Genomic DNA, 15,381 nt, shown 5'->3' with positions numbered 1-15,381 from the left:
AGATATTACACAATGAATGTAAAACAACTGAAGAAAATTTTTGTTTTACTTACCGCTAGATCGGATATTTTTACTTCCATTGCTCTCAAATTACCAACTATTGCTCAGAAAGGACAAGGTGCAGTGTGCGAAAAGCTCATTCATTTGGCCCCGACTCCAGCTCTTTGAACTGCTCGATGCACATTCATACTGTGCCTGATCCTTAGAAGGATATATAGTGAGATGTGTTGCAAAATGTGGAGTGTCCTCAGCCCTCGAATCCATAAAGTGCACCCCTCAAAGCTTCAGAGAGTATGCCACATTCAAATCAAGAAACAATCCTCTTCTTGTGTTTGGTAGCTGATGGTGCCACATGCAACATCAGGAAAGGCCTTTTGTACCTCCTCTCAAGAAGAAATCTGGCGATGCACTTAGCTCCTCCAACTAGACAAATAATAGGATGTTTGGATGGGAGACATACTTTGGAAGTAATTTAAGATTAGTATACTGAGGCTATCGCTACATCTTTGACAAATCCGTATCAAGAGAGCTCTTACGAAATTAAAAGTACCAATGATACTGGTAATGTTTCATGGCTCTATTTCTCCACAAATGGGACAATCTCTAAGCACACTGGACAGAGGTTGTGAAAAAACAAGGCAAAGTCAGGCTTCACTGTAACAGACAGCAGTTTATCCGAACAAACACTGTAGAACTAAGCAGCACAGTAAGTCTTATGGAATAATGGAACAACTCACGTGGTTACTTCACAGGACAATTTGTTTATGAGATTTGTATTACTTAAGTGGACATGAACAGACTTGAAGAGTTTGGGCATAATTTGGGCTCCCGGTTTTATGGTATTTATTTTTTGGGCATTTCCGTCTGTATTTATCCATTTTGATTTTTTGTCAATTGTATCTGTATCTATCCATATATAATTTGGGTGTTGTGAAAAAAGTATAGCTGAACTTGCTATATTTCCACATTTATTTAGCTGATAAATGTATGCTCTTAGGTGAATGCCTGACAGGATTCAATGTTATGAACACCCACAGACGATAAATAAAAGTATATGAAAACATGGAAATCTTAGTATCAACCATGAGCATATCTGCTCCTATTTGTACCTCATTATTAAAATGTATATTTTGTATTCTCTGTACCTCTCAATCTGCACAGCTATTGGCCTGGTAGTTATTTAGAATCACTGAAAAACAAGTGAATTTCCGTTTTTATCCATATTTAGATTAAATACAGACAGGAAAATAAATGGTTTTCGGTCTGTCTTATCTGTAAAAATCAGTAAAAACTGGAAGCCTTAGGCCTAATTTACTTTTTAAAAGCAGTCCTGGCACCCAGGGCTGTTTTTAAACTGACCTCAGGCTTCAGCAGTGCACACATGCAAGTGCAGAAAAAGCTGCTGGCCTCTAAACTGCCATGCCCCAGGGTACTTCTAGATAGGTTCAATCCCCTGACTGATTATATACAAGGGGCTGATGGGGGAGGTCATGCCAATTACAGGGGTACCCCATCATACCATAGTGTACCCTAGTGCATGCTAGGTGTTTTAACTGTATTCTAATGTGTTCCTTTCAGCTCAGCACTGGCCCTGGGCCTTGTTAGGCAGAGCCCAGGGTCGGCCAAAATCAGTTACCACCAGCATCAGTCAGCAAAAAGTTGGGGGGTGCCCAGGATACAGGATGACTTTGCAACATAGAGGCACTGAGATCGCTGGTATGATTTCAGAGTAGCGCATTGACACGCTGCATAAGTTTGTTATTTGGCACACATTGGTGTCAGTTAAGCCAAGAGTATTGCTTTTTCATATAATGGTCGCCATTTTGTGTGCTTGATAAAGGTGCTGATAAGATGCGGTCTGATTAGCAGTCCGATTTGAGGCAACTTGTACTTTCACACTTTCTCGGGTCAAGGGATCACAACAGGATGGTGTGAATGCTTAAAAACAACTCCGCAGTGGGTGTAGATCACTTAGTGCAGTGGAATTGGTACTGACTGTGCGCAATTGCTTCTAACGCGGCCGCCATCTTAGGGTCAAGCCGAGTTTCATGAAAGATCACCGTGATGGCATTTAAGGCATAATTAGGCTTCTGATAAACAGTACCTTGACCGCAGTCGGTGGCTGCTTTTCCTCTCGCAGAGCGGCCGCTCAGGTAGGGGATCCGATGTACCTCTAGACTGCAGGCACAGCAAACGGGCGCTTCTAGGTGACTGCCATTTTGGTCCCGATGCGCGCTTCTTATCAGCGATATTACAGACTGGGATTCTGACGCGAATGGTGTGTCCCGATTTTGTTTGGTGTGCGTTATTTTCCGCACACAATGAGGTCCCAGAAACTGGTAGTGGTTCGTCATTAAGCCCCGGGTGAAAGTACAAGGATGCATCGATATCTCCGCGTCGAGCAGATAAATGGGATCAGGCAGCCATCTGCTCTGCTGTCCAAGCCACGCCCCCTGGTACCTTTGTTACAACGAAAACTTTTTCACGAAAGACTGTAGAATACACAGAGTTTAGGAGTCTTTGCAGGACATCCAAGCAGAGGGGAATCAATTGTGGCAAATTCCCAGCCGGAGCAGTGGCCTCACTCCCTTTGTTATATTTGTGGACATTAAGATCCCCAGTCCTACAGAGACCCCACAATATAATAATTGGATTGGCAACGGAACATTACCCACCAGGGGCTTAAATGAACGGGTGAGAACCCGCTTTTTTTTCCTCTCCATTTTTACCATCGCCATCCCCTCTAATAAAGCGATACGAGGTTTTCCTCCTCTAGCTTCAAGTAGTAAAACAAGGATTTGCTATCACAGGGTGGAAGCCATGCACCCGCCCTGTAATAGCAAACACAAATGTCCTGTGAATACACACCCCGGGACATTGTATGAACTGCATCCAAGAGGTCCCCCTCTCTAGGACCATTATGCATTTGTTAGTATAAACGCATACTAACACTACTTACACATGTGTAGTACAGCGACAAAAATGTAGTGAAGATGCAGAGGAAGCGCAAAATCTAAAAATATAAATCCTACCAGAAGTCAGATGACTTAGTTGAATGAGCTGTGACCCTGGCACGAGTAGAAACAGCTACACGAAGAGAACGGGTCTTTAGCACAACGCAAACAATATTGAAATATTGGTGAGTACTACCTTCTTTTTACCTTCTCCCGCTCGTCGCCAAATTCATGTAGTGAAGAGGCAGACATCAGTAGTTCCGATAAGTAGGTTTATAACAGGAAAACAAGACACCTTAAACAGCCACCAACAGGAGCAGACAGCAAGGCAACAGTCTTTTCCAGCACAGATTACAAACTCCGCAAGATTCCCCTCATGACAGCCCTACATTCTACCATTACATACTTAGATTGTAGTAAAATTACATGCTAACATTCTACTATGACTTACATTGGAATACTACACAGAGCGCATGAATTTACAGCAATGAGCTCATGGTTTTCATCCACGAGTCTTAAGACCAGTAGGGGTGAGTAGTTAGCTTCCCACTCCCTGTATTGTATAAACGCAAACTAACACTACTTCCACCTGTGTGGTACAGGGCCCAGAGCACATCATTTTTCAGCAATGAGCTCACAATTTAGGCTCATGGTTTAATCCCGGAGTCTTCAGACCAGTAGGGGTGAGTAGTTTGCTTCCCAATCCCTATATACTATAAACGCATATTAACACTACTTACACACTTATACTACAGCAGCTCGTATCCTACAGCGCCCAGAGCCCATCAATTTACACCAGTCAGCTCGGTTTGATTCCAGACTTTTCACACCGGTAGGCGCGAGTACTTGGCTTTCCACTTCCGGTATAGTATAAACGCAAGGTAGCGGTCAGTAGTTCGATTCCCACTCCCTGTATTGTATAAAGGCCTAACACGACTTGCACACGTATACTACATTGCCCAGAGCCCATCCCTTTATAGCAATCTCCTCTGTTTCATCCCCATATCTCCACACCGGTAGGCGTGAATACTTCGCTTCCCGCTTCTGGTAGAGTATAAACACACGACAACGGTCAGTAGTTTGCTTCCCACTCCCTGTATGGTATAAACGCCTACTAACACTACTTCCACACGTATGCTACAAAGACCAGACCACATCACTTTACAGCAATGACCTCACGTTTAGGCTCTCGGTTTCATATCAGAGTGTAGCACCATATCAGATCAACACCATGTCACTCTGAGCAACACCGCACTTTCAGACCGGTAAGAGTGACTACTTCTATTCTCACTCCTCCACAGAGGTTACAGTGCTCCTTCCCTCCTTTCCAACTTTTTTCGCCCTTTTTTCCACTTACTCACTTCAACGGAATCACTAAACGGCGGCCAACATTTCCTAGTTGCAACCGCTCGCAGCCAATGAGCAGCAAGCTCTTGCTCGTAACTCCTTAGCCAATCAGATGGCAGAATTCCCAAATATCGATATCTGTAAATTTCGATGTTTCTCAAAAACTACCGAACGAATTTACACCAAATAAACAAAAGCGTGCATTCTAGACCAAACCCCTTCTCGTCAAATTTTGGGTAATTCTGTTCACCCGTTCGACCTGTAGCCTGGTCTAAAGTTTCCTATTGAAATGAACATTGAGAAAACACAATGTGGGACCCCCCCCGTTTTATCTCGGCCCCACCCTTGACAAATCACCTCCAAACTTTCAACATAGGAGCTGATCTGAACTAAGAATTAGTTTTGAAAATGTTATTAAGATTCATCAAACGACGCTCAAGTTATAAACAAAACAAAAATGCTCTTCCTAGGGAAACTCGGTCCTAACTACACACACAACAAGGTTGCCCTTTTGAAAGAAGCTGCACTGTCAAGGGTCAATTCAGCGCTTTAATTTGGGTGAAAGCAGCAGCCTGCAAGCCAGAGCAGGGTCCTCATTATTCATGTGCACACCGCATTTCATGCTACTTGAGAACTTGATCACGGGCTGGTTTCTTATAGGCAGTCAAGAAATTCAATACCTGCACCTGTGTTTCGGGATGCTCGCCTCAGTGGGCGTGGCAGCACGAACTGCCTGCTGGTCTTTGTAGTGCTGGGCCAATGTTGCTTCAGTGACTGGCTCATGGGGTGCCCAGTGACAGAAGATTAAAAACCCCAGTGGGTTGAAACACCCAGTCCTGTACTTGAGGGTTGCATAGTGTCGCTTGCATCCACGCTCCTCTAACCCTTGAATGCTGTCGTTGTTAGCAAAGATCTGCAGCGTCGCGAAACACAGGTGAATTGAACCTTTGGCGTGCGGCTTCATTCAAAAGGGCAACCTTGTTGTGGATTTATTAGCGGTTAGCCCAGTCGCAAATGAAGCCCTACCACTCTGCGGATCTTTGCTGGCGCCTAATAACAGCATTCAAGGGCTAGAGGAGCGTGGATGCAAGCAGTTCTTGCTGCCACGCCCACTAAGGAGAGCGTCACAAAACACAGGTGCAGGTATTGGACTTCGGGACTGCCTATAAGAAACCAGTCTGTGATCAAGTGCTCAAGTAGAACAAAACGCGTTGGGCAGAATAATAATGAGAACACTGCTCTGGCTTGCAGGCTGCTGCTTTCACCCAATTAAAATCGCTGAATTGAAACTTTGGCTGTGCAGCTTCATTCAAAAGGCCAACCTTGTAGTGGATATATAGATATATATATATCTATATAGACACACTCCCCTTAGAGGATGGTGGGTAACAATATATGCATATACTTTAACATAAAAATATATAATGTAGTTGTTTTCTCACTAGCATATCAACAATGTAACATGCGAAAGCCAAAACAGCATACCATTACTTTACAATGGTAAAAAAACAAATAAAGAAGGAAGAAATACCTCTAAGAGTAGAGTCTTACCTTACTGAAACAGACAACCTGAGACCGCCTGTCATACAGCTGCCTCGCTTTAAGTTTCCAGATCCAAACAATGCTGCATGAAAGTATGTGCACTCTTCCATGTAGAGGCACGGCAAATCTTGCCCAACGGGACGCCAGCAATAAGAGCAGCAGAAGAGGATACTGCCCTTGTAGAATGTACCCTGGCCTTGATCGTACACAGTTTACCCGCCTTAGAATGACAGAGCTGAATAGCTGCAGCAATCCATCTTGCAATAGTCCTCTTTGTGACAGCAGCACCAAGTGTTTGAGGCCCATATGAAACCAGCAATTGATCCGTTCTGTGTAGTTGCTTAGTCCTTTCAATAAAACTTAAGGCATCGTTTAACATCTAAGGAGTGAAGAAATTTCACTGCAGTAGAGGAGGGATTTGGAAAAAATGTGCGGACAACAGGTTCTTTAGGGTGAAATGGAGTTGGAACCTTCGGGATGAATTTAGGATTTGTTCTCGGTAAACCATAGTCCTTTGTAAACCATAAATAGGGTTCTCTTACAGTGAAAGCTTGGATTTAACTTACTCTCCTTGCGGAGGAAAGCGCGAGAAGCAATGCAACTTTCCAAGTGAGAAACCAACTCAATTTTGTGAACTGGTTCAAACGATGGTTTCATTAGTTGAGATGCCACTTTGGCGGAGAAGGTGGAATGGGAGGAAAAGTCCTGAATAATAGTTCCATGAACTGTTCGATGATGTGAGAGGAACAAAGGGAAGAAGCATCAGAAGTGAGTCTGTATTGGGAGATGGATGCAAGGGACCCTCACTGATGCATAAGCCAGTCATGACTTTGCCAAAGAGAGTAGATAAGGCAAGACTTGTTCCGGAGAGGAGAGAAGAGGATGGATATCATCCCGAATACACCGATAACAAAAGCGCTTCCTGTTTAACCTGTATGTTTTAACGGTGGGCTCCGCTCCTGCCCTGGACAACAAATCCCTGGGGTCATGGGGAAAGTCTACATCTTGGAATTAATTAAATTCAGGTGCCAAGCATGCAACTGAAGAGAAGCTGGATGTGGATGCAAGATTGGTCCTTTGATGATGGTCAATAAAGTTGTTATTACTGGAAGGCGATAAGGCTTGGACTCCGTGAGTGGCAGGGCTCGAAAAATCAGTTAATTTTTACTAGATCTGCAGGACTAGTGACATACAAAATCTCCTCGACCTAACTGAAATGCACTTGACCTCGGTCTGTGAAAGCAAGCAAATGTGACAAGTTAACAAGATTTAAAGACATTTTTATTGATCATTTACTTTGTGGGCAATAAAGAAGCCTTTAAATATTGCTATCTTGTCACATTTCCTCTGCTTTCAGAGACAGGGGTCAAAAATAAGTTTATTTTTCTACTTGTCAGAAATGGTGAGTAGGACCTAAAAATAGCCCGCCCTAATGAAATCTGGCTCGCAAATGCGAAAGGGCGAGTGGATTATGAGCCCCGAGTTAGAGTAGCTCTGTGAACCAATGCTGGCAGGGCCAACGTGGAGCAATGAGAATCAGCCAGCACAGTTCCCTTTTCATCTTTATTAGAACTCTGGAGAGGAGAGGGCACGGTGTAAAAGTGTAAGCAAACATTCCTGACCATCTTATCGAAAACGCATTCCCCCATGACCCACTCTGAAGTTCCCTGCTAGGGAAGAAGCAGCATTTTTGCTTCTCTTGAGATATAAAGAGGTCTAAGTTGGGTGTTCCACATTTCCGGAAGATGGAGTCGACAATTAACTGATTGAGTTCCCACTCGTGACTTGTTTGTCCTATTCTGCTCAAGATGTCTCTGGTAGGTTGTTTCTCACTCCTGGAAGATGTTCTGCCTTGATGACGATGTGATGCAGTAACGCCCACTCTCAGATCTTTTGAGCCTCCAGAGATAGAATTGGAGTTCCTCCCTGTTTTTTGGGAAAGTGCATGCAGGTGGTATGGTCTATACGAATGAGGACATAGGATACTCGTATTCTTGGGTGAAAAGACTGAAGAGCAAGGAAAATTGCCCTCAATTCCAGGAAGATGATGTGCATCTTGGAGAAAGAGAGACCTAATTTGCCACTTACTTGAAGGTGCCTCCGAGGCCTGGTAAAGAGAAGGAGCCTTCACAAGCCAATCGTCGAGACAGAGGCAAATCTGCAGGCCTCATAATTGTAGGTATTATGCCACGGGAGTAAGACATTTGGTAAAAACCAGAGGAGCTGAGCAGAGGCTGAAGGGAAGGGCCTTGATCTAATAGTGCGGGCCTGCCACAGTGAAACAGAGAAGACTTCAATGTTTGGGATGGATAGGAATATGGAAATACATACCCTGTAAATCGAGGTTGGCCCGAAAATCTGAATGGTTCAGAAGTTGCAATATCTCCTGAAGAGTTAAAATGCAGAAGGATTTTTTCTGTAGACATTTGTTGAGCTTTTCGAGGTCCAGAATGGGACGCCATTCTCTCGATTTCTTCTTCACAAGGAAAAAGCGGGAGTAGAAGCCCATTCCCCTTTGAGAGCATGGTACAAATGTAATGGCTCATTTTTGTAGAATGATGAATGCTTCCTTCTTTATTAACTGAAGATGGGTTGGTAGATGTTAGACGGGGACCTGGAGGGTCGGCCGAGGACAAGGGGAGAGGCCTCCGGTGAGGGCCGTCTCCAGCGATGGTACAGACAAGTAACTTCCCCCCCACAGATGGACACCACACAAAGATAAGGTTAACGCTCTTTATATGCAGTTCCTGAAGTGAGGTAATACGGTACAATGAGATCAGGACCCGAGGATCCTCTCAATTCTAGTCTCTGGAAGGGAAAGGGGGTAGCGGGACAGTCTTGTTACCAATCTGGTATTGAGATGAGATGATGGGTAGCTCACAATCCTCGAGCTCGGCGTTCGGGAAGGTCGGGCCGCGGCAGCGCCAGCAGGTCCCGAGGAGGTCGTAGGTAGCAACGGGCCGCGGCAGCGCCAGCAGGTCCCGACGAAGATGGTGGTTGCAAGAGGCCGCGGCAGCGCCAGCAGGTCCCCACGAGGATGAAGGTTACAACGGGCCGCGGCAGCGCCAGCAGGTCCCACGAGGATGAAGGTTCCAGAAGGCCGCGGCAGCACCAGCAGGCAGGACGACAGTTCACAAGGTAGGGCTGCGGCAGCGCCAGCAGTCCGTCAAGGATGAGTTCTTCACGGTGTCTCTCGACTCCAGGATACAACTGCCTTCCTGCTCTGGAGCTGCCTCAGTTATAGGTCTGGCGCCCTTTGATGTCCGAACCCTCGCACTTGGAGGTCGGGAGGTCCGGGATGAGGGAGTCCAGACACCCAGCAGGGGGGTGGAGCCAGCGCCCGGGGAGGCTGGGGGCGATCGGCACCTGGCGGGGGAGAGCCATCGACACTTCTTTCTCCCATTGACCTGCCAAGTGGTCCGTTCACCTCCTGGGTGGATGGTGGTGCCGGAATGTCGGGGCCTGGCCAGGCCCAGGGTTGGGGTCGAGCTGAGGCCACTCAGCCTCGTGGTGCAGTGTCCAAGATGGCGGCTGGGCCGGGCAATGGTGCTGACGGTGGCCCGGGCCAGTGATACAGAGATATCCAGGAGCAGGCGTCCCGTAGGGGACGGGTTGCGGGTTGCTTCTGTGGGTAGCACTTGGAGAGCCGGTGTCTGGGCCCCGTCATGCGGGGAGGGAGCGAGCCCTTCATGGGGCCTGTCCAACAGTAGAGATTTTTGTGGTGGGTGAGCAGGTGGGACTATGACAAACTCCAGGGTATGGCCATATTTTATTATATCCAGGACCAATCTATCAGTGGTAATTTTTTGCCATTGACTGAAATAGTGTGAGATGCGAGTTCTTCTCGTTGAAATGAAGGGGGGGGGGGGGGGGGTTGAAAGCGGCAGGCACTGAGACCTTGTCACTGTTTCCTAACAGAACCCCTGGACTGCACCAGTTGCTTACGTCTGAGTTGCCTGGAGTGTGTAGCCTGTGGTGGTGCACGATAGGTCTGTTGATGTTGGTGGGACAGGGCGGAATGAGTTATAGGCCTGAGATTTGTAAAGGGAGCCTTCCTATACTGGAGCGTGCCCAAAGCCGTATCGGTCTCAGTGCCTGCCTTAATGGTCTGCAAGGCATCATCAATATGCTCACTGCAAAGTGCGTCTCCATCAACAGGCAAATCTAGGATTTTGCTTTGCATCTTAGGGCCAAATGCTGGTTCTCTCAACCAACCTTGCCGCCTAAGGACAGCTGCTCCAGCAAGCTGACGAAAGGACAGGGAAGTCACACCAAGGACGCATCAATGATCTGAGGCAGACCTTTCTCCATCAAGAAGTATCTTTCTTGCCTCTAGTCTCTTGTCCTCTGGAAGAGGGTCCATGTATGGAGTGATATCAGACCACATTTGGCGGTTGTATCTTCCCAAAATCGCTAGCACGTTAGCTGCGCACACAGTAGTGCCGGAGGTGGTGGTAAACCTTTTGCCAATATTATCAAGGCACCTTCTTTCTTTGTCAGGTGGAAAGATGATTGACTCTGAAGGATTCCTTGACCTTGGTTGTGCAGCTTAAGTTATCATGGAGTCTGGTTTTGGGTGACCTACCAGACAAGCTATCGCATCTTTAGGAGCCTCATATTTTTTTTTATCTATTCTAGGCGAAACTGCAATACCTATAGCAGGTGTCTTCATAACCTTCACACCTTCCTCCCGAATAAGGCCTACAATAGGTATTGCTCTCACAGTCTTCCGAGAAGTCTTTAAAATCATAAAAAAGCAGTCAGACTACTTGAAAGTCCTTGATAGCTGAAAGCGAGAAGCTGCTCTTTCAATCAATGCATGTAAGCCGTCAATGTCCTCCGGCAGAGAATCCGCTGTCTGAGGAGACGGCGAAGTCGGTGTTGAGATTACATCATTTAGCCACTCATTTCCAGTTGTTTTTGTACCTAGAGGTTCACTTTCCTCTATCTCCGCATCATCAGGCAGTATCATACTGTTGCAAAGGTAAAACACTATCTGTCACAGGTGATGTTCTAGGCAAAGGCTCAAATGCGTGGTGGAGAGGTCAGTGGAGGTGTGAGAGGAGGTAAAGGGGGAATCATCGAAGAAAAAAAAGCGTATGATAATGCTGCAACATGTCTTGCAATTCTTGGAATAATGCCACCGGAAGCTGGACCAAGGGTTCACGAACAGGTTTCATGTATTGCATTTTTCCATGTAGAGTGTGAAAGTCCTGCTGATAATAAGCCTCATAGTCGTCGTCTTCAACATCCTGATATTTGACGTGAAGCTGAGAGGGACTGTGAGCAGGGCCAAACATTTCATCCTCATCAGACTCCTCCAAAAATGTTGAAGGAGGTAAAGACGAAACCAATGAAGGATTTTTTTTTTAAGAAACCGCCTCGTTGACGGTGTCCCTGATGTGAACATGGTCAACAGATATAATAGTGTAAGTTGTAACATTGACAGTCGCTTGAGGCCAGAAGTAGCATACAGCTTCGTCAACGGTAGTGGTGTCTGTCGTCGACGAGGACATAATAGGAACTGATGATGAAATTATTGTCGCCATCACAGACGATAAGGGAACTGTTGACGTTGTTGCGGTCGTAGTCGACAAAAAGGATGTAGATGTCGACATGGAAGTCATCGTCAACTGAGAAGACATTGTCGACTAGTAAGTCGTCTGCGGCGAAGATGCCTTAGTCTTCGCTGCAAGCATAGTCGGCGGAGCCGCCGTCGACGGCGCAGCAGAGACCTTCGTCGAGGATGAATTTTGACGACTAGGTCCTGGATGATACAGGGGAAACATGCCCCAATGTCGAGTTCTGCGTCATCGGAGAACCAGAGGATGGGGCCATTGACTATAAAGGTTTTTTTAGAGACTGTAATCTTCACAGACTGCTCTGAAGAGGGTTTCTCATGCTTAGCGATCAGATGGCTTTTCTCCTCATTAGGAAATGAATACTTTCCTTTTATGTGAGGGACCTGCTGCTTCATGACTGGATTTTTTTAAGAAGCCTTTTTTCTAGAACTCTCAGGAGATTCTTGAGACCCCTCTCTCCCCTTTTAGATCTTTCCAGAGAGGTATGTGAGGCAGAGCTTGCCTCATTATCAGAGACGACATCAGATTTATTTTTCATTCTCTGCAGCCAAATCAACAACCTACCCTCTGTCTTTAAGGGTTCTGATTGAGAAAGTTCTACAAACCTTGCAGTCCTTTACTTTATACTGGGGTGTGAGACAGTAAATACAGTTGTTAATGGGGGATCTTCAGCATGCAGCCTCTTCTTTCCGCCTCTTCCACATGACCCCAGGAGACCTTACTTTGAAGAATCGGACATTTTCAAGAAGATATCTGGTAATTTTTTTGGGGAAAAACTGAACAAAGGTCAGGGAGACTCCCAGTCAGAGGACGTGTGTTAGAAAATCTGAGGAACTTAGCCTCTCTTGGGAATGTTTTACAGTGTGCTGTCGCCTGATTGGCTATTACTTAAGTTTAGTTATTTTTTTACGAAAGAAAGTAGATAGACTATTGCGGTGACTGTTCATTGAATTATAGCATGTGGTGACTGTTCATTGAATTATAGCATGTGATCGTATTATCTGCTGCTTTTAGAAGGATACAGTGGGACTCTGAATATGATGAGGGGGTGATTCAAGCATGTGAATCTATCAAAGATCCAATACTGGAGAACGCAGAGTAGCAAAGAAGGCTGTAACACAGAGTACCGTAGATTGTAGTGGCATAGAGTGCAGTAACGCAGAGTAGATTGTAGTTGCATAGAGAGTAGAGGAGCGGAGGGGCGGTAAAGGGAGGAGCTGAGTTGCAGGGCAGGGAGGAGCGGAGTGGTGAAGGGCAGTGCATAGTGGCAAAGTAAAGTGGAGTGGCGTATTGTGCAGTGGCATAGAGTACAATTGCGTGGAGTAGATCGTTTCAGACTAGAGTGGAGTGGTGCAGAGCGGGTGGGGGCAGAGCAGAGAGGAGTGCAATGGTGCATAGTAGAGTGGGCCAGTGCACTGGCATAGAGTACAGTAGAGTGACATAGAGTAGTGTAAAGTAGAGTGCAGTGGCATGCAGTACAGTGGCATAGAGTTCATGGACACAGAATGGAGTAGAGTGTCAGGCTGCAGTGGTGTAGAGCGCATTGGTGTAGAGCACATTGGTGTAGAGCACATTGGTGTAGAGCACATTGGTGTAGAGCACATTGGTGTAGAGCACATTGGTGTAGAGCACATTGGTGTAGAGCACATTGGTGTAGAGCGCAGTTGCGTTGCGTGGTGCAGATTAAAATGCATTGGTGTGGAGTGGTATAGAGTGCAATGGCATACAGTAGAGTATATTTTAGGATAGTGCAGTACTGCAGAGCCGATTGGCATAATCTGCAGTGGTGTAGAGAGTATTGTCTTGAGTAAAGTGGTGTGGAGAGTATTGGTGTAGAGTACAGTGGCATAGTGAGTAGCGGTGTAGAATACAGTGGCGTAGTGTGGATTTGTGTAGAGTGGAACAGAGCGGTATATACTGCAGTGGCATAGAGTAAATTGTTTCGGAGTATAGTTGAGTGAGGTAGAGTGTTGTGGAATAGAGTGGATTAGAGTGGCTTGGAGTAGAGTACATGTTCTTAGAGTGGAGCAATGCAGAGTAGAGTGGCATAGAGTTTGGTGGAGGAGATAGGAGTATTGTAGAGTAGAGTGACAGAGTGGAGTGACAAAGAGTGGAGTGGGCAGAAAAGAGTGCAGTGACAGTGTGGAAAGGAGTGACATAGCGTGGAGTGGTTTAGAGTAGAGTACCATGGAGTAGGGTAACGTGGAGCATGGGTGGTATGGTAGGATACTGCCATCACAGACAATACATCTTCAATTGAAATGACCATTACATTTGCACTCACATACAGTTTTACTGAAAAAATATATACATTACACAAATAATGTGTGGAAATGTCATCACCTTGTGTATGGACTTGATAGTCAGCACAGTTCATTTTCAGACGTTTACATTTTGTTGTGTGCTAGAAAACCTTCCTCAGACACTTCTCTAGAGCCAGCATGATTGTCACAAAAATCCTCCCACTTTTAAGTCAGAGAAAGAAACATTAACAGCAAGCTACCTGCAAGACACAGCTGGACATTTGACCTCGGTCTTTGAATGCATAGCAAATGTGATAGGATAAGATCAAGACCTAAAGGCCTGCTTACTGTATTGTTCCACTAAATTGCTTTCTGTAAACAATTTAGGCAATGAGAAATACAAACCGAACCTGGAGAGCAAAAAGCTAATTAAGTCAGCAAACAGAAAGACAGAAAATATAAGTTACAAACCACAAAGCCATGGTAATCAATGGGTGGAATCCATTGCTAGGTCAACTTTCTCAAAGTTCCATCTGGTAGGCTGCAACTTAAAAAACTAGCTAGGTCATTTATTGATAAAAGCATACACGTAAAAAGTAATGGCCACTATTCATGCTTGAATAAAAACATTGGTTATGCATGCAGATGTTCATGTCAAGTACCTTTTCAGCTTTTTTATCAGAAATATCTTGCTTTTCTAGCACTGCCATGCTTTCTTTCAGATTCTTCACAATATCCGCAGGAGATTTATGGGACTTTCCAAATGGGAACGGCATGACCGCAAGCTTGAGTTCCTCACTCTAAAACACCAGCTTTGCCTACATAACAAGAAAATAGAAAAACATTGATATGCGCATGTTCAGTATTACCAAGATACAGTTTCCAAATTAACCTTAATTTAGAACATTATACAATTATTTATGGACAAGCGTCACAACCGAAGTATAATTCTAAATCGAAACAGTCATTGCTCAAAGAAGGCAGTTGCTTACTAAGGAGTAGAGCACCTCATTTAGACATAAAATTATTAGAAAATATATTTCGACCTCTCACATAAGGTGCAACCATATCACAAACTATGACCCTTGCCCACTTCCCCTCCCCAAAAAATGTCAAGTTTAGAAAAGCATAACCGAGAAATCAACAGTAGTTAAAATTCCTGAACAAGAAAGAGCCACAAGAGCAGGGTTGATAAAGAGCTTAAATCTGAATACAAGGAATACTGAAAAGCAATTAGGGCATGTTAGCAAAGAGTTAGTAAAGCGCTAGTAAAGCACATGTTTACTCCAATTCAGAGGGTCTCTGCGCGGAATTCTAACTAATAACGGACATCCCTGCTTTGTTAATGGGTAAGGCCATTATAAAAAAGTTTAAATGCTTCCGAAAGAGAACTTCAGAAGGCTCTAATCTAAGATGGAGCGGCAGTCAGGTCCATTGTTTACCTGCCAGGAACCTAAAAGAGCCGTCACCAAGACAAGTTCTGCGAAATTTGGGAACTCTGGACAGGCCTGTTCCAGATCTCTGGCACCAGCTAGGTAAGTAAGGTTGAATCAATTGAAGGAGATAGTCAGAGCCTTTTTAGGTCGAAGGCCTAAAAGGCTGCGCTTGCGCAGTCTTAGGCCGGAGACTTAATGAGTCTGAGCAGCGCCGAAGGTCCCGCCTCCGTGCCCCATCTCTCCTTCATTGGCTGGCTTCCTAAACGGAGGCCAGCCA

The 15,381-nt window shown here is 45.3% G+C and overlaps 1 protein-coding gene across 4 annotated transcripts in view; it reads right to left on the bottom strand.

Moving 5' to 3' along the window:
- CAB39 (calcium binding protein 39) overlaps positions 1-15,381 on the bottom strand; it is a 175,531-nt gene that overhangs the window by 97,996 nt on the left and 62,154 nt on the right. For all 4 annotated transcript variants that reach the window (XM_086944067.1, XM_086944065.1, XM_086944066.1 and 1 more), the window contains exon 3: positions 14,331-14,486. In XM_086944067.1, the coding sequence (XP_086800193.1) occupies positions 14,331-14,444 (114 nt within the window). In that variant the 5' untranslated portion in view covers positions 14,445-14,486. The remainder of the gene's footprint in view (positions 1-14,330; positions 14,487-15,381) is intronic.

This window comes from Lissotriton vulgaris, chromosome 11 (assembly GCF_964263255.1).
Source record: "Lissotriton vulgaris chromosome 11, aLisVul1.2, whole genome shotgun sequence".
NCBI classification, from domain to species: Eukaryota; Metazoa; Chordata; class Amphibia; order Caudata; family Salamandridae; genus Lissotriton; species Lissotriton vulgaris.
The sequence above is the reverse complement of the archived record's forward strand: the minus strand, read 5'-3'. Positions and strand labels throughout refer to the sequence as shown.